At 37.9% G+C, this 24,375-nt stretch overlaps 1 protein-coding gene across 1 annotated transcript; it reads right to left on the reverse strand.

Annotated features, from left to right (window-relative positions):
* Window positions 1-271: 271 nt before the first annotated feature.
* Window positions 272-24,375, reverse strand: LOC103514258 (eukaryotic translation initiation factor 5B-like). Its single transcript, XM_008479128.3, has 2 exons — window positions 24,200-24,375; window positions 272-2,791 (listed from the first exon to the last, which is right to left on the reverse strand). Exon 2 carries the CDS (start codon window positions 2,787-2,789, stop codon window positions 1,623-1,625), a length of 1,167 nt encoding a protein of 388 aa, XP_008477350.1. The 5' UTR covers window positions 2,790-2,791; window positions 24,200-24,375; the 3' UTR covers window positions 272-1,622.

The raw sequence follows: 24,375 nt of genomic DNA on the forward strand, positions 1-24,375 counted from the left end.
TCCTCTATATTTTTATTTACACGCAAATAAATGCTAACTTTTTTATTTAAAAATAAAGAGAAAAATTAAAATTAAACACACACAAAAAAAGATTTTAAAATAATGAAAAAAACTAGGAAAAGAAAATATTTAAAAATAAAGAGAAAAATTAAAATTAAACACACACAAAAAAAGATTTTAAAATAATGAAAAAAACTAGGAAAAGAAAAGAAATTTGCAGTCTTAAATATAGAAATTACTTAATTTTATCTACAGAATTACTAAAAGAAAATAATAATTTTGGGATTTATTTTAAGGTTTGTTCTAACGGAAAGTGTTTCGTTTTGCAAGATGGTTTTGGTGTCATCCAAATTCTTTAAACTCTGAATAGTGAACCTCTTTTAATCAAAAAGTTCAATGATTTTTATTGAGTAGATTATGTTCTGTTCATCATATTAATATCATTTGAACATCCGCCTCTGATCACCTCGTCTAATTCAATCAAATCAGGCAAATCTTCAACGCCTTGCTTGTTTAGACATTCTGAACTCTGTATATTGAGAATTCAATGTGCCTCTAGGGAAAAACAACAATCCGACAAATAAAAGCAAACTCCCGAGAAAATTCCAAAACAGTGAATTCCAAACATTCTGCCATTGGAAAAACATTCCAAGTTCTTCACGAACACAGAGATAAGAATGTCCCCCCGTTCTACGTGTCCAATCTTCCACATGTAAATCCAGTTCTTAATATAAGAATCGTGTCTTTACATGCAATTTTAGAACGAGAGAAATCTTGGTGTAAACACGCTGCGTGTCTCTAAACACGCACAGAAACGACCTTGTTTGGACGAAGGACAGACTCTGGGATCAGCAGAAGTAGTACAAACAAGGATTGTACTTGAGTAAGAGAATCCCAAGAGTTGTCTGAAACGGGACTTGAACCAGCGGTCTCGAGATCGACAAGATCACCAATATCTTCACCACTGGTCTGCCGAACCGAGGCTCATTGTTACTGTGTCAGAGAACGAAACAATAGGGTTTCTGCGATTGGTATGCATATGCATATGTTTGAACCTGATTCACCTCTATGAGCTGGCGAGGAACAATAGTTTCCACTAGGTGGTAATCTGATAATGAACTCGGGAGTTTGATAATAACATTGTGTACACAGTATTGATGACTAACAATATGACGGCGTATTGTCAGGATTCGAGATCATCTATGCGAAATTCCCCAGCACATTGTCTCTTTATGATGAACGTCTTCAGGATGAACTCTGTTTTTTTCTATCGAACTATTGGTTGTGATAATGGATTTGGTCTTTGCTCTGCGATGACTAGACAAATTGTTAGTAATATCTTGCGCTTGTCAGAATTTTTTGATTGGTTTCTTCTAGTTTGTCGGATCCATCAGACGTTTCATGTCAGTTTGAGTTCTCTCCGAAGCGAGGGGTGTTCTGTACAAGAATTGTTCAATGGATTCCACTTTCCACCTTGAGGTGGGTTTTGAGCTATCTGGATAAGAACTTAAACTCACAGGAAACATGCGATAGGACGATCATTTGAGTTCTCGTCATGACCGATCAGTCTGTCATGAAGATGTTTATTTTGCTCGCTTGAAGATCTTTTAGTTTGAAACAATTCACGAGGATTTCTTTGATTTCTTCTCCTTGACGTATTCCTTCTTCACATCGGTGGGCTTCCTCTCGTCTTCCTTCTTCTTGTTGGCTTCCCTTCTTCTTCTTTGTTTCTCTTCTTTCTTCTCCTCGGTTTTCTTCTCTTCTACGGGTTTCTTGTCTTCAGTTTTCTTTTCTTTGGATTCCTCGGAACTTTCTTTAGATTCTTCGGAGCTCTTGTCTTTGGTTTCTTTTGGTTGTTCTAGAGCGGCAGCTGCGGGGGCAGCAACGGATTCTGCTTTCTGTTCTTCAGCTGGCTTTTGCTCGGCCTCCTTTTTCTCAGCTTCTGGCTTAGCGGCTTCAGCATTCTCGGGTTTCTTTTCTTCTTCAGCCTTGGGGGCTTCAATCTTGGCGGGTGCGGATTCGGCAGGCTTGGCTTCCTCCTTCTTTTCTTCGGTGATGGGGGCAGCTACTGGGACTTCCTGTTTCTTCTCTACGGTGGCGCTGGCGGAGAGATCTTCGGGCTTTTTTTCCTCCGTGGCGGCAACAACCTGTTCTGCAGCAGGTGCTGGTTCCTCGCTCTTCACCTGTTCAGCTGGTTTGTTCTCAGCGACTTTCTCTTCGGTGGGCTTAGCTTCAACATTTTCAGCTTTGGCTTCGCTGGTGGTGGCTGGAGAGGCAGCGGGGGCTTCCAACAACCTGGCGGCTTCGGGAGCAGCCTGGACAGTTTCGGTCTCCTGGGAAGGGCTTGGTTCAGCAGCATCTGGTGTAGCTTCGGCCTCTGGTTCCTTCTCATCAGCGACGGCTGCGGTGGCAGTTGGGACAGGTTCGGCTAGGATGTTGGCAGACTTCTTGTCATCAGCAGCAGCAACCTCTGGGGCAGCAGAGGCGCTGGTGGCAGCATCAGTGGCTGGTGCTGGCTCTTCCTTCTTGACTTCTTCTTTCTTCTCCTCTTTCTTTTCTTCAGCCTTGGCAGGCTCGGCAGGCTTTGGTGCTTCTTCTAGCTTGGCAGGGGATTCAGCTGGGGTAGCGGCAGGGGCTGGGGCAGGGGCTTCTTCACTCTTCACGTCGCTCTTGACATCATTCTTGGCAACAGAGGAATAGTCAGCTACGATCTGAGGAACATCAGCAGGTCTGGAAGAAACTCCCAAGATGAGGACGGCAGCGGAGACAGCAATCAGGAACAGCTTCATTTCTGAAACAAGAGAAGAAGATATAAAAACATTAGAATCTTTGAATTTAAATCCAGCATTTCATTCAGAAATCTACAGATATTCGCTTCGTAAATTTAGGTCCTAACTCGGAAATCAAAGTGAATTTTATCGTTCTTATTTCGTCCAAATTTCTGATCTTCAAGGACAAATCATATTTGAAAAACTTAAGGATGATGAAATGCTAACGTATATGTACGTCATTCTCAAAAAATTCTACAAGAATTTCTCCCCTCAACGTGTAGCAAGATATGAAAATTGGCAACAGCCATCCTTCTTAGCATAGACAAAGACAATCCTATGTACGTCATTCTCAAAAGATTCTACACAAAGAATTTCTCCAAAATAGATGGGTTTTAAAAAAGAAATACGTAAAGAGATAAAAAAAAGTTTGAAACTGGATCTCCGAAGAAATTTCATTCGAACGGGACAAGATGCAAGTCAGGAGAATTTATGGAGATGTCAGTTTGCAGGAGATTGGAGATATAGAAAGTTCAAATCTCCGTAGGGTCACTGGGTGACGGAGGAATTGGGTTAGAGGACTGGGATGACGAAGTTGACTGGATGCCAGAAGATGGAGAATTCAATTCAGATTGAAAGAGAATTCAATCCAGATTCAAAGAATAGAATATCCCCTGTTTATACTGCCAGCATAGGACTGACAAGTCCCTTTACTATCGCAGTCTAAACAAGGTCTTTGATATCGCAGTCTAAACAAGGATATTTTTGATTGGGAATAAATCACTTACGAGTATAACATTTTAAAGGAAAAGAACATATTAAGGGATGAGATAGAAAGGGCATCCAATCGTAAAATGTTATTTTGTGCCCAAACCAAATGTCAGCCTCAAAGAAAGCCTGGCTGCTGATCTAACGAGAATGACGACCTCTGTTGTAACAGGAAAAAGTAAAGAAAAAGAAGAGGAAGGTGATGAAGATATAAAACTGGTGATTTAAAAGACTTATTTCGTTAGAGAAGTAATTTATTCCACTTGGAAGCAACATATTCAATTAACTTGGAAGTAACATATAACCATCAACCTTTACATCTATCAACAGCTTTTACATCAATATGCATCAACTTATCAACAGACTTGTTCGAAATTTTCAACACAAAATCGGCAACAAGATTGATACGTTTGAAATAATGAGCAACTTTCTCCTTCCTTCTTAGCATAAAAAAAGGACAATTCTTTAGAAGCTTTAGATCTACAGCCATCCTTCTTAGCATAAGAAAAATACAATCCTTTAGATCTCCAACCTACATTGTGTGCAGCTGAATAAATAAAAGGCGTTCAGTTATTGTCTGTTACGTTGTGTAATAAGGAACTCAGAACGGGTTCAATTTGGCCGAGTGCCAAACGAGAAATATTGTCGTGTCTCGCTTTATTAAATTCATTTTATTAAATTTTCTCTCCTTTCAACAGAATCTGTCGTACAGGGTCGCGGTCCTAGACGTAGACCCATTTTTATTAAAATGAGCCTTCCTTCTAGTGATGGGCCGAGTGAATGATTTTACTCGAGTGGACTCGAGTTTGACTTCACTCGAGTCCACTCGATTATTATTTTGTTCCACTAATATGAAAATTGGCAACAGCCATCCTTCTTAGCATAGACAAAGACAATCCCATGTACGTCATTCTCAAAAGATTCTACACAAAGAATTTCTCCCCTCAACATGTAGCTACGTAAAATTGGCAACAGCCATCCTTCTTAGACTTTCTCCTTTTGATTTTAACATGAGAGCTTTTACAAGATCCCACATCTACTCTTACAAACATATGTATACCTTTTATGTACATACATAGAAATGGTTACTTATATTTCTATGTAGGTACTTACATATGTGCTTATGTTACATAGAAATGGTTCAAAAAAGCATGTACTTGGGCACATTGTCTATGTCTAATACATCTATAGGTTCTAGTAGGTAATATATGTTGGAACATATGTGTATTTCTTGAATACCTAATCTAGCTATATTATATGTTGTAAGGCAATTCATAATATTACCTAGAATACCTAGATGGATTGTATGTTTTATTCCCTATCTAATTTCTATACTACAAAGTCTTATTATATTACGTCTTGTTAAAGTTTCAGAAGTCATGTTGAGAGGTAGTTTGCTGTATATGAACTTTTGCAAAATGTTCTTTTTTATGTTTTACTAGATCATATGTTGTAAGGCAATTCATAATATTACCTAGATGGATTGTATGTTTTATTCGCCATCTAATTTCTATACTACAAAGTCTTATTATTTTACGTCTTGTTAAAGTTTCAGAAGTCACGTTGAGAGGTAGTTTGCTGTATATGAACTTTTGCAAAATGTTCTTTTTTATGTTTTACTTACTAGTCTTATGATTCAGTTAACAGTATGATTTATCTCTTGAGTTGTTCTTTTTATCTCTTCTTTAAGTTCTTTCTGATTTATTTCTTCTTTGGGATGGTTTCTTTCTGATTTCTATTTTGCCACTTGATTTACGGGTGCATTGCGTTTTACCTGTAACTGGTTGCTTGGTACGGTTTTTATCTTTTTAATAAACGTAGAGAGGCTGACGAAAAACGCAGACCCCGTCTGTACACGGGAAAAGGCGAAGAAGAAGGAGAAGGTGCCATGGTTCTTCAATCTCGTTTTAATATGTTTGAGTCCAGAGTACATACCTCATCAGATGGGTGGGAAGAGATAGTACTTTGAGGTGTTGAACACGAGAACCCTAGATACCCAGACAGTGACCCTTTGAAATATTTGCAATCGAATAATAAGAGGAATACCCATAACTTGACCTAATCATAACTTGATAGGTTATAGAGAGCATTCCTATGCTAATTCATTTAGACTTTAGAGGTTTTTTTTTCCCCCAATAGGCGCTTTAACACTTTTAGGAAGGTCGTTCGCGTCGGAGAGGTAGTTAGACTGCGAGAGTAAAGGGACTTTTCAGTCGCATTCAGGTGGGACATGGAATAGTATGGGCTGCTTAGAGATTCGTATAAGCTTTACCCATTGGCCATCTTTAAGGGCTGTTTGCCCGTACACCTAAGTCTCAAAGTGGGTTGTTTGTGTACGAATGGGCTGCTTAAGTAATTACGTTAAAATTTGACACAAATATTGCGCGAATGGCGAAGTACCGTACACAAACAACCCACTTTGATGCTTAGGTGTACGGGCAAACAGCCCTTAAAGATGGCCAATGGGTAAAGCTTATACGAATCTCTAATCAGCCCATACTATTCCATATCCCACCTGAATGCGACTGAAAAGTCCCTTTACTCTCGCAGTCTAAATACCTCTCCGACGCGAACGACCTTCCTAAAAGTGTTAAAGCGCCTCATTCGAAAAAAACCCTCTAAAGTCTAAATGAATTAGCATAGGAATGCTCTCTATAACCTATCAAGTTATGATTAGGTCAAGTTATGGGTATACCTTCATGGTATTTATCTTGCCCTTAACACAGGAAATATTCATTGCTTTGTCCACATAAACCTGACCATGGCTAAGGTTAACCATAACTACCTCATCCCAATATTCCTATTTCCTAATCATTCTTCCTTTTAATTTTGTCAGAGAAGATTAACTTGATTTATCTTTCCTACCACCTTGATTATCTTGACACTGTTATTTATCTTTGTCCCAATATATACAAGGTAAATACCATGGAGGTATACTCATAACTTGACCTAATCATAACTTGATAAGTTATGGAGAGAGCATTCCTATGCTAATTCATTTAGACTTTAGAGGGTTTTTTTTCGAATGAGGCGCTTTAACACTTTTAGGAAGGTCGTTCGCGCCGGAGAGGTAGTTAGACGGCGAGAGTAAAGGGACTTTTCAGTCGCATTCAGGTGGGATATGGAATGCCATCTTTAAGGGCTGTTTGCCCGTACACCTAAGCATCAAAGTGGGTTGTTTGTGTACGAATGGGCTGCTTAAGTAATTACGTTAAAATTTGACACAAATATTGCGCGAATGGCGAAGTAATTAAGATGTTTTGTCATCTAATCAAGAGGTATTTAGACTGCGATAGTAAAGGGGCTTTTCAGTCGCCTTCGGGGCAGGATAAACGAGGTATATTCTATTCTTTCTTTTCCCTTTGCGCCCTCGACGCCTTAGGTCTTCCATTATTCTTTTCCCCAAAGTCGCATCCCTAATTACATTTTCCGTGAATTTAATTACACAAAAACTCGCTTTTTACTTTCCTTATCCTATAGGAAGGAAAATAATGTATTTTTCCTCCTGTGAGAGCAGACAAAAGGCGTTCTCCATCTAACAAGAAACCCACCCCCCTCAAATTCCTCTGTTAGCACACCGCAAAACACAAAGAAAGTGAAAATTGTGTAGCCAAAAGCTTCCATCTAACAAGAAACCCACCCCCCTCAAATTCCTCTGTTAGCACACCGCAAAACACAAAGAAAGTGAAAATTGTGTAGCCAAAAGCGGTGCCAAAAAAACTCCACCTTCCCCGCCAAAATTTCCACCTTTTATTAAAAGATGTTCGAATAGTCTTTCTACGGCAAAAGCATGCAGAATTTACAGATTGTTTGAAACATATACAGAGTATGACGAAATCACTTTTTAATAAGAGCACAACTTTTCTTTCCTCCTGTAATCTGTAATGAAATTTTCCGAGTCTGGCCTGCAATAAGGGAGAAAAATGAAACTCGAGGGGAGGGCCTGGACCCCCTCGCCCCCCTCTCCTAAATACGACCCTAGTCTACATAAGTGTGACGTCACTTTGGCAACAACAAAGAGGCTGGAAAGCCAATGAAATGAAAGTATATCTTAATGAAAAATAAAAGTCTTTAATGAACTTTTAATTAATTAATCTCGCAACTTTGTTGCCAATATTACGTCATAACTTGAGCATAAGCAGTCCATTTAAATATGCTTTGGCTCCGAAAGGGTGCACGTATAGTTTCTCTGGGATCTGGATACTTTACCATTGGCATCTATAAGTAGGGCCATCGGTTTTCATAAACGCCCTATGTCACTGCGACCTGGTTAGATCTTTTTAATTTCTCTGGAATCTGGATACTTTACTAGAAGGAGGGCTCATTTTAAAAGGGGTCTACGTCTCGGACCGACCCTGTTTTCTAGAAGGAAGGCTCATTTTAATAAAAATGGGTCTACGTCTAGGACCGCGACCCTGTACGACAGATTCTGTTGAAAGGAGAGAAAATTCGATCTGGATACTTTACCATTGGCATCTATAAGTAGGGCCATCGGTTTTCATAAACGCCCTATGACACTGCGACCTGGTTAGATCTTTTTAGTTTCTCTGGAATCTGGATACTTTACTAGAAGGAAGTAGTGATGGGACTCGAGTGAGATTTTTCAACTCGATTATTTTCTACTCGATTATTTTCCAACTCGAGTTGTAACTCGAGTGGAACCTGGTTAGATCTTTTTAGTTTCTCTGGAATCTGGATACTTTACTAGAAGGAAGGCTCATTTTAATAAAAATGGGTCTACGTCTAGGACCGCGACCCTGTACGACAGATTCTGTTGAAAGGAGAGAAGTTTCTCTGGAATCTGGATACTTTACTAGAAGGAGGGCTCATTTTAAAAGGGGTCTACGTCTCGGACCGACCCTGTTTACTAGAAGGAAGGCTCATTTTAATAAAAATGGGTCTACGTCTAGGACCGCGACCCTGTACGACAGATTCTGTTGAAAGGAGAGAAGTTTCTATGTACTTATGTTACATAGAAATGGTTCAAAAAAGTATGTACTTGGGTACATTGTCTATGTCTACATCTAGGTATAGGTTCTAGTGGGTAATATATGTGTAAACATAAGTGTATGTACTTCTTGTATACCTCTAGAGCAGCCATTCTTAACCTATGGTCCGTGGACCACTAGTGGTCCGCGAGAAGGTTTCAGGTGGTCCGCGAGAGTTTGTTTCAATTTTATCAGGTGTACGGGCAAACAGCCCTTAAAGATGGGTAAAGCTTAAGGCTGGAACTTGGCCTGGCGCACTACCGTGCGCCTAGATACGAATCTCTAAGCAGCCCATACTATTCCATATTCCACCTGAATGCGACTGAAAAGTCCCTTTACTCTCGCCGTCTAACTACCTCTCCGGCGCGAACGACCTTCCTAAAAGTGTTAAAGCGCCTCATTCGAAAAAAAACCCTCTAAAGTCTAAATGAATTAGCATAGGAATGCTCTCTCCATAACTTATCAAGTTATGATTAGGTCAAGTTATGGGTATACCTTCATGGTATTTACCTTGCCCTTAACACAGGAAATATTCATTGCTTTGTCCACATAAACCTGACCATGGCTAAGGTTAACCATTACCACCTCATCCCAATATTCCTATTTCCTAATCATTCTTCCTATTAATTTTGTCAGAGAAGATTAACTTGATTTATCTTTCCTACCACCTTGATTATCTTGACACTGTTATTTATCTTTGTCCCAATATATCACCATTATCACAAGATTGGTTGAGAATGTAATAAATACATAGGTTTTACGTTGTATTTGTATCCAAAGAGTTTCATTGACTACTTTATTACATTTTTTTTTTTAAACCATTCATTCTTTGGGATGAAGACCTAAGTCATTTACATAATGTGATTTATATGATCAAATTTATTTAAACCACCTGTCTGTTGGTGTCTTTAGTAACACTAGATTATAGATTTGGTTTTTTTCCAAGCTTTTGGAAACAACCTTGATTTTGTATACATGTGTAATTTTATTTTATGTATCTTAGGTGATTTATCATCATTAGGAGTTTTAAGAGTTCCTCTCGTGACATCCTTATTTATGTGCCTTTCTTTGTTTGTATTTTTATAATTGTTATAGTTTATAGTGGGTCCAGACTATCCAGAGATCGATAGTAGAATTTCTTGCGGGTTCAGGGGGTTGATACTTTATTACATATTTTTTTTAACCATTCATTCTTTGGGATGAAGACCTAAGTCATTTACATAATGTGATTTATATGATCAAATTTATTTAAACCACCTATCTGTTGGTGTCTTTAGTAACACTAGATTATAGATTAGGTTTTTTTCCAAGCTTTTGGAAACAACCTTGATTTTGTATACATGTGTAATTTTATTTTATGTATCTTAGGTGATTCATCATCATTAGGAGTTTTAAGAGTTCCTCTCGTGACATCCTTATTTATGTGCCTTTCTATGTTTGTATTTTTATATTTTTTTTTCTTTTTTTTTTAATATTTATTATAGTGTGCTGTTATAGTTTATAGTGGGTCCAGACTATCCAGAGATCGATAGTAGAATTTCTTGCGAGTTTAGGGGGTTGATAGATCGTTCCTTCCAAGTACTTTTCTCACAAGTTGTTTTGCCGTTTTTTGTAAGCTTGGACTTCGATAACTCCAAAGTTCTTTTTTTTTATCTTGGAGTTTTAAAGGGTGCATTATCCCTTGGACTTTTTAGAGTAAGTTTAAACTTTAGTTCATGGAGTTGATATTGAAGAAGGATTGTATTTTATCCGTCTTATTAAGCATTTACCTTACCCAAGTCAGTTTGTTATTCAAATCTATTCTTTAGGTTTGAGGAGTGATGTACGTATGGTCCAAGTTTAGAATCTACAAAGTTGACCTTAAATGCAAGTGTACCAAAAAATACATCCAAGTACTTTTGATTCTCACAAGTTTTGCCGTTTTTTGTAAGCTTGGACTTCGATAACTCCAAAGTTCTTTTTTTATCTTGGAGTTTTAAAGGGTGTATCCCTTGGACTTTTTAGAGTAAGTTTAAACTTTACTTCATGGAGTTGATATTGAAGAAGGATTTTATTTTATCCGTCTTAATAGCATTTACCCAAGTCAGTTTGTTATTCAAATCCATTCTTTAGGTTTGAGGAGTGATGTACGTATGGTCCAAGTTTAGAATCTACAAAGTTGACCTTAAATGCAAGTTTGCAAGTGTACCAAAAAATACACAAGAGATACCAAGTTTCAAGTCAAATAGCCCAGTAAATGGCTCCTTACAGTCATTAGTTACAAGATTTGATCAATATGGGTCAAATCTTGTAACTAATGAGCCACAAAGAATGTTATTTTATCCGTCTTATTAAGCATTTACCTTACCCAAGTCAGTTTGTTATTCAAATCCATTCTTTAGGTTTGAGGAGTGATGTACGTATGGGTCGTATGGCGTATGGTCCAAGTTTAGAGTCTACAAAGTTGACCTTAAATGCAAGTGTACCAAAAAATACACAAGAGATACCAAGTTTCAAGTCAACTGGCCCAGTAAATGGCTCCTTACAGTCATTAGTTACAAGATTTGATCAATATGGGTCAAATCTTGTAACTAATGAGCCACAAAGAATGATCTCAAGTCAAATAAAAGCATGCGAAAAGGATATAAATTGCATATATTCACTCGTTCGTCTCAAATTTCATACAAAGAAATACATATACGACATATAGAAATATACACTCGAGATATGTACGAGATCATACTGGAAGAAAAGAATCGAAAAGGTCAGCATAACGGACAAGATCTACCATCAGGTTTTTGGTTTCGAGCCAAGGCGAATACACTCGAGATATGCACGAGATCATACTGGAAGAAAAGAATCGAAAAGGTCAGCATAACGGACAAGATCTACCATCAGGTTTTTGGTTTCGAGCCAAGGCGAACATTCACTCGTTCGTCTCAAATTTCATACAAAGAAATACATATACGACATATAGAAATACATATACACTCGAGATATGCACGAGATCATACTGGAAGAAAAGAATGGAAAAGGTCAGCATAACGGACAAGATCTACCATCAGGTTTTTGGTTTCGAGCCAAGGCGAAACTGGATCCGAGAGTCCAAGCTTCACCAGCAGAAAAAATGAATATAAAATAGATGGGTTTTAAAAAAGAAATACTTAAAGAGATAAAAAAAAGTTTGAAACTGGATCTCCGAAGAAATTTCATTCGAACGGGACAAGATGCAAGTCAGGAGAATTTATGGAGAGTATCAGAGGGATAGAAATGTTGGGGAAATTGAAGTTACTGTAGGGAGGAGGAGGGAGAAAGTTGGGGAATGAGGGATTTTTTTGGATTGAGGGGAAATGGGAGGGACAAAAACACGGGAGAGGAAAAAACTGGGCCAACCACTGCTCTAAGACCACTTATATATGTGTTATCAGATTGTGGGATAGGAATGGAGGGTGAAAGGGAAATAGTGAATTAAGAGGAAGATAAACTGAAGAGAGAGAGAGTGAGTAGCCAACCACTGCTCTAAGACCACTTCTGTGTTATCAGATTGTGGGATAGGAATGGAGGGTGAAAGGGAAATAGTGAATTAAGAGGAAGATAAACTGAAGAGAGAGAGAGTGAGTGAGAGAGTGATAAAGGGGAGAGCCAAAGACCTGGAGGAGAGCTGTAGAAAAGGAAAGAGATGGAGACTTCTAGAAGGACGTAGAAAGAAAGAAAGAGGAATATGTACTTGGAGAAATGAGTTCCGAGAGAGAGAAAGAAAGAAAGAGAAAGAGATAAAGGGGAGAGCCAAAGACCTGGAGAGCTGTAGAAAAGGAAAGAGATGGAGACTTCTAGAAGGACGTAGAAAGAAAGAAAGAGGAATATGTACTTGGAGAAATGAGTTCAATGGGGAGAGAGAGAAAGAGGAGACGAACACGAGTAGATAATATATGAAAAGAAGAAAGAGAAAGAAGAAGAGATAAAAAGAAGAAGAAGAAGAGATATCTGAGGAAAGAGGAGACAGAAGGGACGAAGCTCAAGGCTTTTGTACAGCATATGAGAGAAAGAAAGTGGAAAGTTTAATAGAAGGGGTAATCGATATTCCCCTAAGGGAGGAGAAAGAAAGAGAGAGAGAGAGAGAGAGAGAGAAAGGAAAAGATACGGATGAGCTTTTTTAGAGAGAGAGAGAGGGTAACAGATATAATGTTGTGTGGCGGAATTTTTATTATTATTTTTTTCCCCACAACCCTCTTTCTTCCCTTTCCTCTGTACCTTCTTTTCAATGATCCTTTACCTCCTTTGTCCCCTTTTACCCTCTATACATTATTCTCACCCCTCCTCCTCCTCCTCCTCTCTCTCTCTCTCTCTCTCTCTCTTCTGTTCTGTGCCCTCTATAACTCCACACCTCTCTTCCTTTATACTTGCCTAATACCCTTCAACCTTTCACCTTGGGTTACGCACCCCTCCTCCTCCCCTCTCTCTCTCTCTCTCTCTCTCTCTTCTGTTCTGTGCCCTCTATAACTCCACACCTCTCTTCCTTTATACTTGCCTAATACCCTTCAACCTTTCACCTTGGGTTACGACTGCTATACAAGCACGGGTAATACCCCCCTCCTTTCCTTCCTCTACCTTTTGCCCTTATCTCGTTTTGTGTACCTCCCTTTGTACCTCTTACCCTGTTCCTTGAGTTTTGCCTCCATTTTACCCCTCAACATTAATACCTCTGTCCTTTCTTTTACCTTATCCATTCTATTGTACCTCCCTTTTCCCTCTGACCCTATTCCTTTTCTATTTTGCCACTTGATTTACGGGTGCATTGCGTTTTACCTGTAACTGGTTGCTTGGTACGGTTTTTATCTTTTTAATAAACGTATCTGAGATATATCTAAGGTTGTTTAACTTCTTTCACATATCTTACATTCTTGATGATATTTATGATATTTTCTTATAATCATTTTGTACTGATAGAGCTCTCCTAACACAGCAGGTATTAGGTTCTTTGAAACTCTTTAAGAAGATAAAAACTCCATTGAAATTGATTTCATGTTGGAATTTTATTAATTGATTTTTTTCTCCCTTTTTTTCGTATTTGTCTATTTCTAACAAGTTCAGTGGAATGCAGAAGTCACTCCGAAAATGGGCCCCTATGGGGCTTTCAGAGGCCCAATCGGGGCCAAAATTTCCTTATCATCATTTTGTACTGATAGAGCTCTCCTAACACAGCAGGTATTAGGTTCTTTGAAACTCTTTAAGGAGATAAAAACTCCATTGAAATTGATTTCATGTTGGAATTTTATTAATTGATTTTTTTCTCCCCTTTTTCGTATTTGTCTATTTCTAACAAGTTCAGTGGAATGCAGAAGTCACTCCGAAAATGGCCCCTATGGGGCTTTCAGAGGCCCAATCGGGGCCAAAATTTTATGAACAGTCAATCCTTTTCTACAATTAAAATAATTTCATTAAACCTCATGGATTTCCACCCATTTTTAGTCCGTCCTTCCTTTATTATTACAATAGTAATAAAAAGGTATAAGGGACGGACTATTGTATTCGCTTCGGTGTCGTCTGTGTGTTGTCCCCATAGAAGGACTTATCCAAACCTGGTCGACCTATATATCAAATTACAGGTCTTTTTACCAGGAACACGAAAATGGTGGTATTATAACTGAATATTAAACAAATTAGGTAGGTACATACATAGGTACTGATTTTCTTTAATCACGATCGAATAAACTACGGGCTAAAAAATTCCCGGAGGGACGGACCCAGCTTTTTTTCCTCATTTTTACTATTATTATTTCTGTTATTATTGTTATTAAACGAAGGTTTAAGAATTATTTCATTTAGTTCACAAATAAACAACACATTGCCAAATTTCCTAGATATTCACAATGTTCGCTAGCTTGTTACACATTTGGTTATTTCCTGATTCTTCCGTCATAATCATAATGCCTGTGTAATTTCTGTTTACTTTGTTCTCATTCTCCCAGGCAAATTCTATTCTTCTTATTCTTCTTCACCTGCTTCTACATTTTCTTTTCTTCTTTCTATTTCTTCTTTGTCTTCTCCTTCTCTTTTCTCTTCGCTGTCTTCTTCTATTTCTTCTTCGTCTTCTCCTTCTACATTTTCTTTTCTTTTTTCTACTTCTCCTTTTCTTTTTCTTTTTGTCATCTTCTCTTTTTCCTCTTTCGCCTACTTCTTCACCTTCTTCTAGCTCTACTACTGCTGCTTTTCCTTCATTAGCTGAGATTGTGTTTTCCACCGTGGAAGTTTTACTATTGGTTTTTACAAGTATTCACTTGAGACAGCCGAACAGGCTAGGAGTGATACTCAAAGTAAGGCAATAATCTCATGGTATAGGTTTTTATCGGATACCTTTTTGTATCCTTGAAAATTTCTGGATCCTTATATCCTTAACCCTTGTAAAATTTGATACAAAACCTTATTTTATTTTTGTTTACGAGTAGATCATCGATTAAAATTGACAGACTGATCCAATAATGTAAAAAGTAATGTTTTACTGTTAATCCTATAGACAAATCAACTAATGGGATTACAAACACCTGTCCTAAATTGGTACCCTAAATAAACCACTCTAATCATCTGAATTCTACTTACATTGGTAGGTATATCTAGTCGAAATATCCTATAACACTATAAAGTCTATAAACTAACCATTTAACTAACCATCTAATTGACAGTCCGAATAAAGCACTTTAAAACTACCCTATTAGAAGAAAAAAAAAAAATCCCTGGCAAATCCAATTTATGATAATGGATTTCAATCCCAAATTTTATTGGTCCTTGTTGTTCAAAATGTTGGTTCCTAAGGGATCCAAAACAAAATTGATAGCAAATCAAATTTACGAGTCCCCAATTCCTTATTGGGATATTCGGTTATCAGCCCCAATCTTTACTGGTTTGTTTTATTGAGGAGAAAAACATTGGATCTTGAGGGTTCCAAAATGAAACCAATAGTTGTAGATATTATCATTTTATTAAACCTTTTTTTTTTTTTCATAATGAGTTTATTTTGTTGGTTGTTGTTGTTGTTTTTTTTTCTTTCTCCTTTTCGTGTTGTTATTTATTACTTTACGAGTATATATATTATATATAGGATCTTGAAATTTGAATTACTTTATAGGATCTTGATGTGATTACTTTGTTATTTATTACTTTATGGGCGTTGGTTGTTTCCAAGTCTTTTGCTTGTCTGGGTTTTTATAGATTCTTATTAATTTTGTTGCGCTTTGTTGTTGTTTTCTTGTTTTTGTGGTGAGCTTTAGGGGTGTTTCAACTCTGTCAGGTCCTATTTATAGAGCCATTGTTCAAGGATAAAGATGACGTAATTGCCTTTAGGTTTACCACTAAAAGTGGATGGATGAAGAAATTGAATTCTGTGTCTACACCTACTCGTACTTCTGTAAATAACCAATCAAATTCGACTATTATGCACTATTTATGGAATATTGAATTAAATATTATTTACTGTTCCATAATTTCTGCGTCTGCCAGTAATTTTGTGGTTTACGAGAGATATGTACATATGTAGAGTTCTAGACTTTCAAGGTGTAAGCTTTTCATTATTATTTCTGTAAATAACCAATCAAATTTGACTATTATGCACTATTTATGGAATGCACTATTTATGGAATATTGAATTAAATATTATTTAATGTTCCATAATTTCTGCGTCTGCCAGTAATTTTGTGGTTTACGAGAGATATGTACATATGTAGAGATTCGTGTTGTTCTATTCCATTGCGTACTCTGTCTATTCCATTGCGTTTATTGTTTTACTAGAATTCTGATAGCTAGTAGGTAGCACATGTGACATGTTTGGCAACAATGCCTATTTTTTTTGCTGTCACATTGATCTGGACACACAATAAGTTCCTACCTTTCTACCTCTACCCATTTCCCAAACTTTTCCAATATGTCCTTGACCCCACACGAAACAATGCTTGCACAACAATGTGAAACTCGTAAACTTTCCTCACTTGATCAAATATTTATGGTTCTCACCCCATATCCCCATGTTTTTTCCTCTCTATTTTCCTTTATTATTATTATTTATATACGTAGGTATTATTAATTTTTTAGTCTGGCTTGGGACTTCAAACTGGGAGGATAACCAGCCTGAAATTTCCCTTCCTAAAGAAATAGAAATTTCCCTTGTCAAAGGTTGAGTGCGATGAGGTATCCACTCGTAAAATGTTCGTAGCCAAAACCAAATGTCAGCCCAATGTAATCACTCTAGTGCTGATTGAGAAGCTGACGAAAGACGCCGACCCCGTCTGAACACGGGAAAAGGCAAGGAGGAAGAAGACTATTATTTTCTGTACAACTACTCGTTTTCCACAATCACCCTAGTGCTGATTGAGAGGCTGACGAAAGACGCCGACCCCGTCTGAACACGAGAAAAGGCAAAGAGGAAGAATATTATTTTCTGTACAACTACTCGTTTTCCAAATACATATGTAAGACCTTGTTTAAACAGTGGGAGTAAAGGGACTTTTCAGTCTCATTCTTGCAGTCTAAACAGGGTAGGTATATTGAGTATATTCTATTATTTTTTCCTGAAGTCCCTTTTCCCCCTCTAAACTCCTCAACTTAGGGACGAAAAAGGGAAAAACTTCGTCAGCAAGTCTGTACGGAGCACGTTTTAGGGGGGAAAAAGACCTTGAAACTGGGACAAAGTTTCCACTGATAACTACGTTGAGAAGCGCCCTTACAGTTTAAACAGTGGGAGTAAAGGGACTTTTCAGTCTCATTCTTGCGGTATAAATAGGGTACATATATTCTATTATTTTCCCCCTAAGTCCTTTTCCCCCCTCTAAACTCCTCAACTGAGGGACGAAAAAGGGGAAAAACTTCGTCAGCAAGTCTGTATGGAGCACGTTTTGGGGGGGGGGGGAGGACTACGTTGAGATTTGAGAAGCGCCCTTATGTGTTATCAGATAGAGGGAACGAAGGGGAAATATCAGAGGGATAAAGTAATGTAAGTATCAGAGGGATAGAAATGTTGGGAAAATGGAAGATACTGTAGGGATGATGTAGGGAGGAGGAGGAGGGAGAAAGTTGGGGAATGAGGAATTTTTTTTATTGAGGGGAAATTGGAGGGACAAAAACACGGGAGAGGGAAAAACTGGGCCAACAATTGCTCTAAGACCAAGCGCCCTTATGTGTTATCAGATAGAGGGGAATGAAGGGGAAATATCAGAGGGATAAAGTAAAGTATGTAAAGGTGGCGTTCCGATCCTAGCTGCCGGGCAGCGCGACCCGGCAGCGCTGCCGAGCTGCCTGGTCGCGCCATAAAGGTGACGTTGATAAAGTAAAGTATGTAAGTATCAGAGGGATAGAAATGTTGGGGAAATGGAAGATACTGTAGGGATAATTTAGGGAGGAGGAGGGAGAAAGTTGGGGGAAGAGGGAAATTAAGGAGGGACAAAAACACGGGAGAGGGAAAAACTGGGCCAACTATTGCTCTTAGACCCCTTATGTGTTATCAGATGGCAATGGAGGGGAACTATCAGAGGGATAGAAATGTTGGGGAAAGGAAAATAATGTAGGTAGGAGAAGGGAGAAAGTTGGGCAAAGAGGGAAATATTGTGTTGAGGGGAAATTAAAGGGAGAAAACACAGGAGAGGGACAAACTGGGCCAACAATTGCTCTAAGACCACTTATGTGTTATCAGATTGTGGGATAGGAATGGAGGGTGAAAGGGAAATAGTGAATTAAGGGGAAGATAAACTGAAGAGAGAGAGAGAGAGAGTGAGAGAGAGATAAAGGGGAGAGCCAAAGACCTGGAGAGCTGTAGAAAAGGAAAGAAATGGAGACTTCTAGAAGGACGTAGAAAGAAAGAAAGAGGAATATGTACTTGGAGAAATGAGTTCAATGGGGAGAGAGAGAAAGAGGAGGGCCAACCACTGCTCTAAGACCACTTATGTGTTATCAGATGGCAATGGAGGGGAAATATCAGAGGGATAGAAATGTTGGGGAAAGGAAAATAATGTAGGTAGGAGAAGGGAGAAATTTGGGCTAAGAGGGAAATATTGTGTTGAGGGGAAATTAAAGGGAGAAAACACAGGAGAGGGAAAAACTGGGCCAACTATTGCTCTAAGACCACTTATGTGTTATCAGATTGTGGGATAGGAATGGAGGGTGAAAGGGAAACAGTGACTTAAGAGGAAGATAAACTGAAGAGAGAGAGAGTGAGTGAGTGAGTGAGTGATAAAGGGGAGAGCCAAAGACCTGGAGGAGAGCTGTAGAAAAGGAAAGAGATGGAGACTTCTAGAAAGACGTAGAAAGAAAGAAAGAAAGAGGAATATGTACTTGGAGAAATGAGTTCAATGGGGAGAGAGAGAAAGAGGAGAAGAACACGAGTAGATAATATATGAAAAGAAGAAAGAGAAAGAAGAAGAGATAAAAAGAAGAAGAAGAAGAAGAAGAGATATCTGAGGAAAGAGGAGACAGAAGGGGACGAAGCTCAAGGCTTTTGTACAGCATATGAGAGAAAGAAAGTGGAAAGTTTAATAGAAGGGGTAATCGATATTCCCCTAAGGGAGGAGAAAGAAAGAGAGAGAGAGAGAGAGAGAGAGAGAGAAAGAAAGAAAGAAAGAAAGAAAGAAAGATACGGATGAGCTTTTTTAGAGAGAGAGGGTAACAGATATAATGTTGTGTTGCGGAATTTTTATTATTATTATTATTATTTTTCCCCCACAACCCTCTTTCTTCCCTTTCCTCTGTACCTTCTTTTCAATGATCCTTTACCTCCTTTGTCCCCTTTTTCCCTCTATACATTATTCTCACCCCTCCTCCTCCTCTCTCTCTCTCTTTTCTGTTCTGTGCCCTCTATAACTCCACACCTCTCTTCCTTTATACTTGCCTAATACCCTTCAACCTTTCACCTTGGGTTACGACTGCTATACAAGCACGGGTAATACTCCCCTCCTTTCCTTCCTCTACCTTTTGCCCTTATCTCGTTTTTTGTACCTCCCTTTGTACCTCTTACCCTGTTCTTTGAGTTTTGCCTCGATTTTACCCCTCAACATTAATACCTCTGTCCTTTCTTTTACCTTATCCATTCTATTGTACCTCCCTTTTCCCTCTGACCCTATTCCTTACGTATCCTATACTACCTCTCAACTAGTCTACCTTCTATCCAACTCATTGTATGTACCTCCCTTTTAACCTCTTACCCTATTCCTCATCAAATCTCTACTCCCTTTGTTACGTTGCTACCTCCCTCTATACCCATTACCCTGCTCCTAAGGAACGAAGGAGGTAGAAGGGTAGCAAGCATGAGTAAACACTCTGGCATAATTAAACATTTACCATTCACGTAGTAGAGTGGCTTTGTTACAGAGGTGCTGTGGCAGGATGACATTTCGCATTTCCTCCCTTGATTTATAGCCTCCACGAGCGGACTTTTTTTTTTTTTAGGTAGTTGGGATATGTGTTCCTCATCAGATGGGCGAGAAGAGACAGCTAACACTTCCTAATGAGGTGTTGGGTTGTTGCTTGCTTAAAAGATCACCTGAAGATAGGACCATGTGTTTGAGAACAAATGAAATATGCATTTCCTAATTAATCGGGGTGTTCATGTACTGTAATTGCAATATGTGTTCCCCATAAAATGTCAAAAATATATGCGACCTTGGTTAGACTGTGGGGGCAAAGGGACTTTTCAGTCCTATCCCAGCAGGATAAACAAAGTATATTCTATTCTTTGAACATTCAAAACTATGAAACCATCTTACCTGATTTTTATTCGAGAACTTGTCGGGATGCAATTGGCTTTGCAGCTGTTTGAACTTCTTGATAATAATACTTTTGTGCTAATTTATCACATGCCCATTTTAATGTACATACCTGTGACCATACCCTATAATTTTTGTAACAACTTATAATAAGAGAAAGTACTTTGAGGTGTTGAAAACGAGAACCCTAGATACCCAGACAGTGACCCTTTGAAATATTTGCAATCGAATAATAATACTTTTGTGCTAATTTATCACATGCCCATCAGAGGCTGACGAAAAACGCAGACCCCGTCTGTACACGGGAAAGGGCGAAGAAAAAGAAGAAGGTGGTTCTTCAATCTCGTTTTAATATGTTTGAGTCCAGAGTACATCCCTCATCAGATGGGCGGGAAGAGATAGTACTTTGAGGTGTTGAACACGAGAACCCTAGATACCCAGACAGTGACCCTTTGAAATATTTGCAATCGAATAATAATACTTTTGTGCTAATTTATCACATGCCCATTTTAATGTACATATGTACCTGTGACCATACCCTATAATTTTCGTAACAACTTATAGCTATGGCATACCTGTGTATCTTTTGTATTGGCACCCTACGTCTCACGTTTTATCTGCGAGTACTATTGCGAATTGCAAATCAGAGGGTAACATTAGCCGACCACATGAAAGTTCATATGAAAACCATACATAGTATGGTTATACATATGAAAACGATCATAAGGCCAGCCACTCACTGACAAGTAGAAGTGACAGGTACACCTGATCAGGTCTACCTGATAGTGTGTGCTCATCAGGTATCAAATGGACCTGACAGACGGAACTTTACAGCCGTACCTATCAGGTCTACCTGGTAGTGTGTGTGCTCATCAGGTGTCGGGTATATCCTGATCCGGTGTACCTGTCAGGTCTACCTGATAGTGAGTGGCTGGCCTAAGAGATACTCGCGGTAATTGCTCTGTTGCAAATATTACGTAAAGTCAATGCACGCGGGCGTAAGTTGTACGTAATACTTGTATGAAATGGTTAGGCCATGGAAACCTTTCAAAGTATGACTACAAGGAAAGTTTTCAATATTTCAATCCCAGTTGTTGGACTCATTTATTTTATTCAAATCCTTAATGGAATAATAATGATAATATTAGTAGCAGATTCAGCAGTCTTCAACTTCCACTGTTTCGTGGTTGGTTTTGAGTCTCAGAAATGTTGCGACTAGGATTGGTTTGCTCCTTAATGGAATCGAAAATATCGAAATTCACTTCCACTGTTTCGTGGTTGGTTTTGAGTCTCAGAAATGTTGCGACTAGGATTGGTTTGCTCCTTAATGGAATCGAAAATATCGAAATCCTTGATTTGACTTCTTTCAAGCAGTCTACTTATACGTTGTATCTGACATCCTCTTTGAGAACGTGGTTGAATTCTATGCGGTTCATTTTCGTCACACAACCACTAACGCTGATTATCATTTTCATTCCTGAAGACTTTCTGACTTTTGGTTTGGATAAAAGCCGTTCAGTCAAAAAAATTAAACCTACCCCTTATATCAATTTGTTTATAATGATGGTGCCTTAGCCTTACCGATATAAGTACCCTACTTATTTGGTAGTTGAATTCTATGCGGTTTATTTTCGTCACACAACCACTAACGCTGATTATCATTTTTATTCCTGAAGACTTTCTGACTTTTGGTTTGGATAAAAGCCGTTCAGTCAAAAAAATTAAATCTACCCCTTATATCAATTTGTTTATAATGATGGTGCCTTAGCCTTACCGATATAAGTACCCTATTTGGTTATAGTGATACTGCCTCAGTATGTCTTACGAGTATGTCTACTTTTCTAGGTGTTCGTACTGATTTTTTGTCCAACTTCTCTGTTCCGTATATACCGTCCCTCCTCTTGGATTCATCGTTTTAAGAACCTCATTTTCAAATATTTCTGTCAATTTGCCATCCAGCTTTTCCTTCTTGTCTAGCTAGTCTGATGTATATACCGTCCCTACTCTTGGATTCATCGTTTTAAGAACCTCATTTTCAAATATTTCTGTCAATTTGCCATCCAGCTTTTCCTTCTTGTCTAGCTAGTCTGAGATCATCCATCATTCTCTCAACTTTATTTTCACATCCTTCAAATTTGTCGTCTAAATTCCTCAGAATCCTTGACCTAGGATATCTTAGGCAGATGAATAGACTTCCTACTTTATCCTAATCAGGTTCTCTTGTCCTTCCTCAGTTGTTAACCCCCGCTGTGAGGTTTCAGAAGTTATTTTTGTCAGAATATTTATGATGAGTTCTTGTGATTACTTTTTTTATTTATTACTTTACGAGTATATATATAGGATCTTGAAATTTGAATTACTTTATAGGATCTTGATGTGATTACTTTGTTATTTATTACTTTATGGGCGTTGGTTGTTTCCAAGTCTTTTGCTTGTCTGGGTTTTTATAGATTCTTATTAATTTTGTTGCGCTTTGTTGTTGTTTTCTTGTTTTTGTGGTGAGCTTTAGGGGTGTTTCAACTCTGTCAGGTCCTATTTATAGAGCCATTGTTCAAGGATAAAGATGACGTAATTGCCTTTAGGTTTACCACTAAAAGTGGATGGATGAAGAAATTGAATTCTGTGTCTACACCTACTCGTACTTCTGTAAATAACCAATCAATTTTCATTATTATTTCTGTAAATAACCAATCAAATTTGACTATTATGCACTATTTATGGAATGCACTATTTATGGAATATTGAATTAAATATTATTTAATGTTCCATAATTTCTGCGTCTGCCAGTAATTTTGTGGTTTACGAGAGATATGTACATATGTAGAGTTCTAGACTTTCAAGGTGTAAGCTGTAAAGACTTCAGGCAGAATCTAGGCACATATTCTGGTTATGAGACCAAAAAGTCCTAAGAAGTGTTGAACCAATTTAGAGGGGAAATCTCAGTAGCCCAAGTTTTGGTACTAGTTCAGAAGCCACGAAAATGATAAATCTACAAGTTTTATAGATTCTTATTAATTTTGTTGCGCTTTGTTGTTTTCTTGTTTTTGTGGTGAGCTTTAGGGGTGTTTCAACTCTGTCAGGTCCTATTTATAGAGCCATTGTTCAAGGATAAAGATGACGTAATTGCCTTTAGGTTTACCACTAAAAGTGGATGGATGAAGAAATTGAATTCTGTGTCTACACCTACTCGTACTTCTGTAAATAACCAATCAATTTTTACTATTATTTCTGTAAATAACCAATCAAATTTGACTATTATGCACTATTTATGGAATATTGAATTAAATATTATTTACTGTTCCATAATTTCTGCGTCTGCCAGTAATTTTGTGGTTTACGAGAGATATCTACATATGTAGAGTTCTAGACTTTCAAGGTGTAAGCTGTAAAGACTTCGGGCAGAATCTAGGCACATATTCTGGTTATGAGACCAAAAAGTCCCAAGAAGTGTTGAACCAATTTAGAGGGGAAATCTCAGTAGCCCAAGTTTTGGTACTAGTTCAGAAGCCACGAAAATGATAAATCTACAAAAAAGAGCTTTCTTTTTCATTGTCGTAGCTTCTGAATATTTTTTTCTGGTCTGTGTTTGCTATTTTCGTGTACACTTTACCTACAGCTTTAATTGTGTTAAAATGTAATTGTATTAATACCCACAAAAAATATGAAAATGCTCTTAGCTTCGCCACAAAAGAACCACAAATGCAATTTTTGCAACGTTGTAACTTGCAAATTACAAAGAGTCTGCAATCCTTTCTTCTTTTAAAATGTCCAAATTATATTATATTTGATTTTTCCTTCTAAATCTGGAGCTTGACAAAATTTACATCTTGAAAAAGAAAATGCCAATTTGTTTCTTAATTAAATAAAGTGTATGGTTCAAACAAAAAACGGACCATTAAAGCCTTCATCGTATCGCCTTGGGCCGAAATTTCAGTCCAAAAATTCAAATTCTTACCTGGGCTGTGAAGTTCACGGAAAATTTAACAAAGAGTTTCCAACAGAAAAAAATATCACAATTCGAATTAAAAAATCAACACAGGTTAACAAAAAAAGCAAAAAAATTCACCTTGGACTTTTTAAAAAATAAAATAAAATATTTTTCCAAAAAATAAAATATTTTTCCAAAAAATA

The sequence above is a fragment of the Diaphorina citri genome, unplaced genomic scaffold, assembly GCF_000475195.1.
Source record: "Diaphorina citri unplaced genomic scaffold, Diaci psyllid genome assembly version 1.1 scaffold1111, whole genome shotgun sequence".
In the NCBI taxonomy this organism is placed as follows: domain Eukaryota; kingdom Metazoa; phylum Arthropoda; class Insecta; order Hemiptera; family Psyllidae; genus Diaphorina; species Diaphorina citri.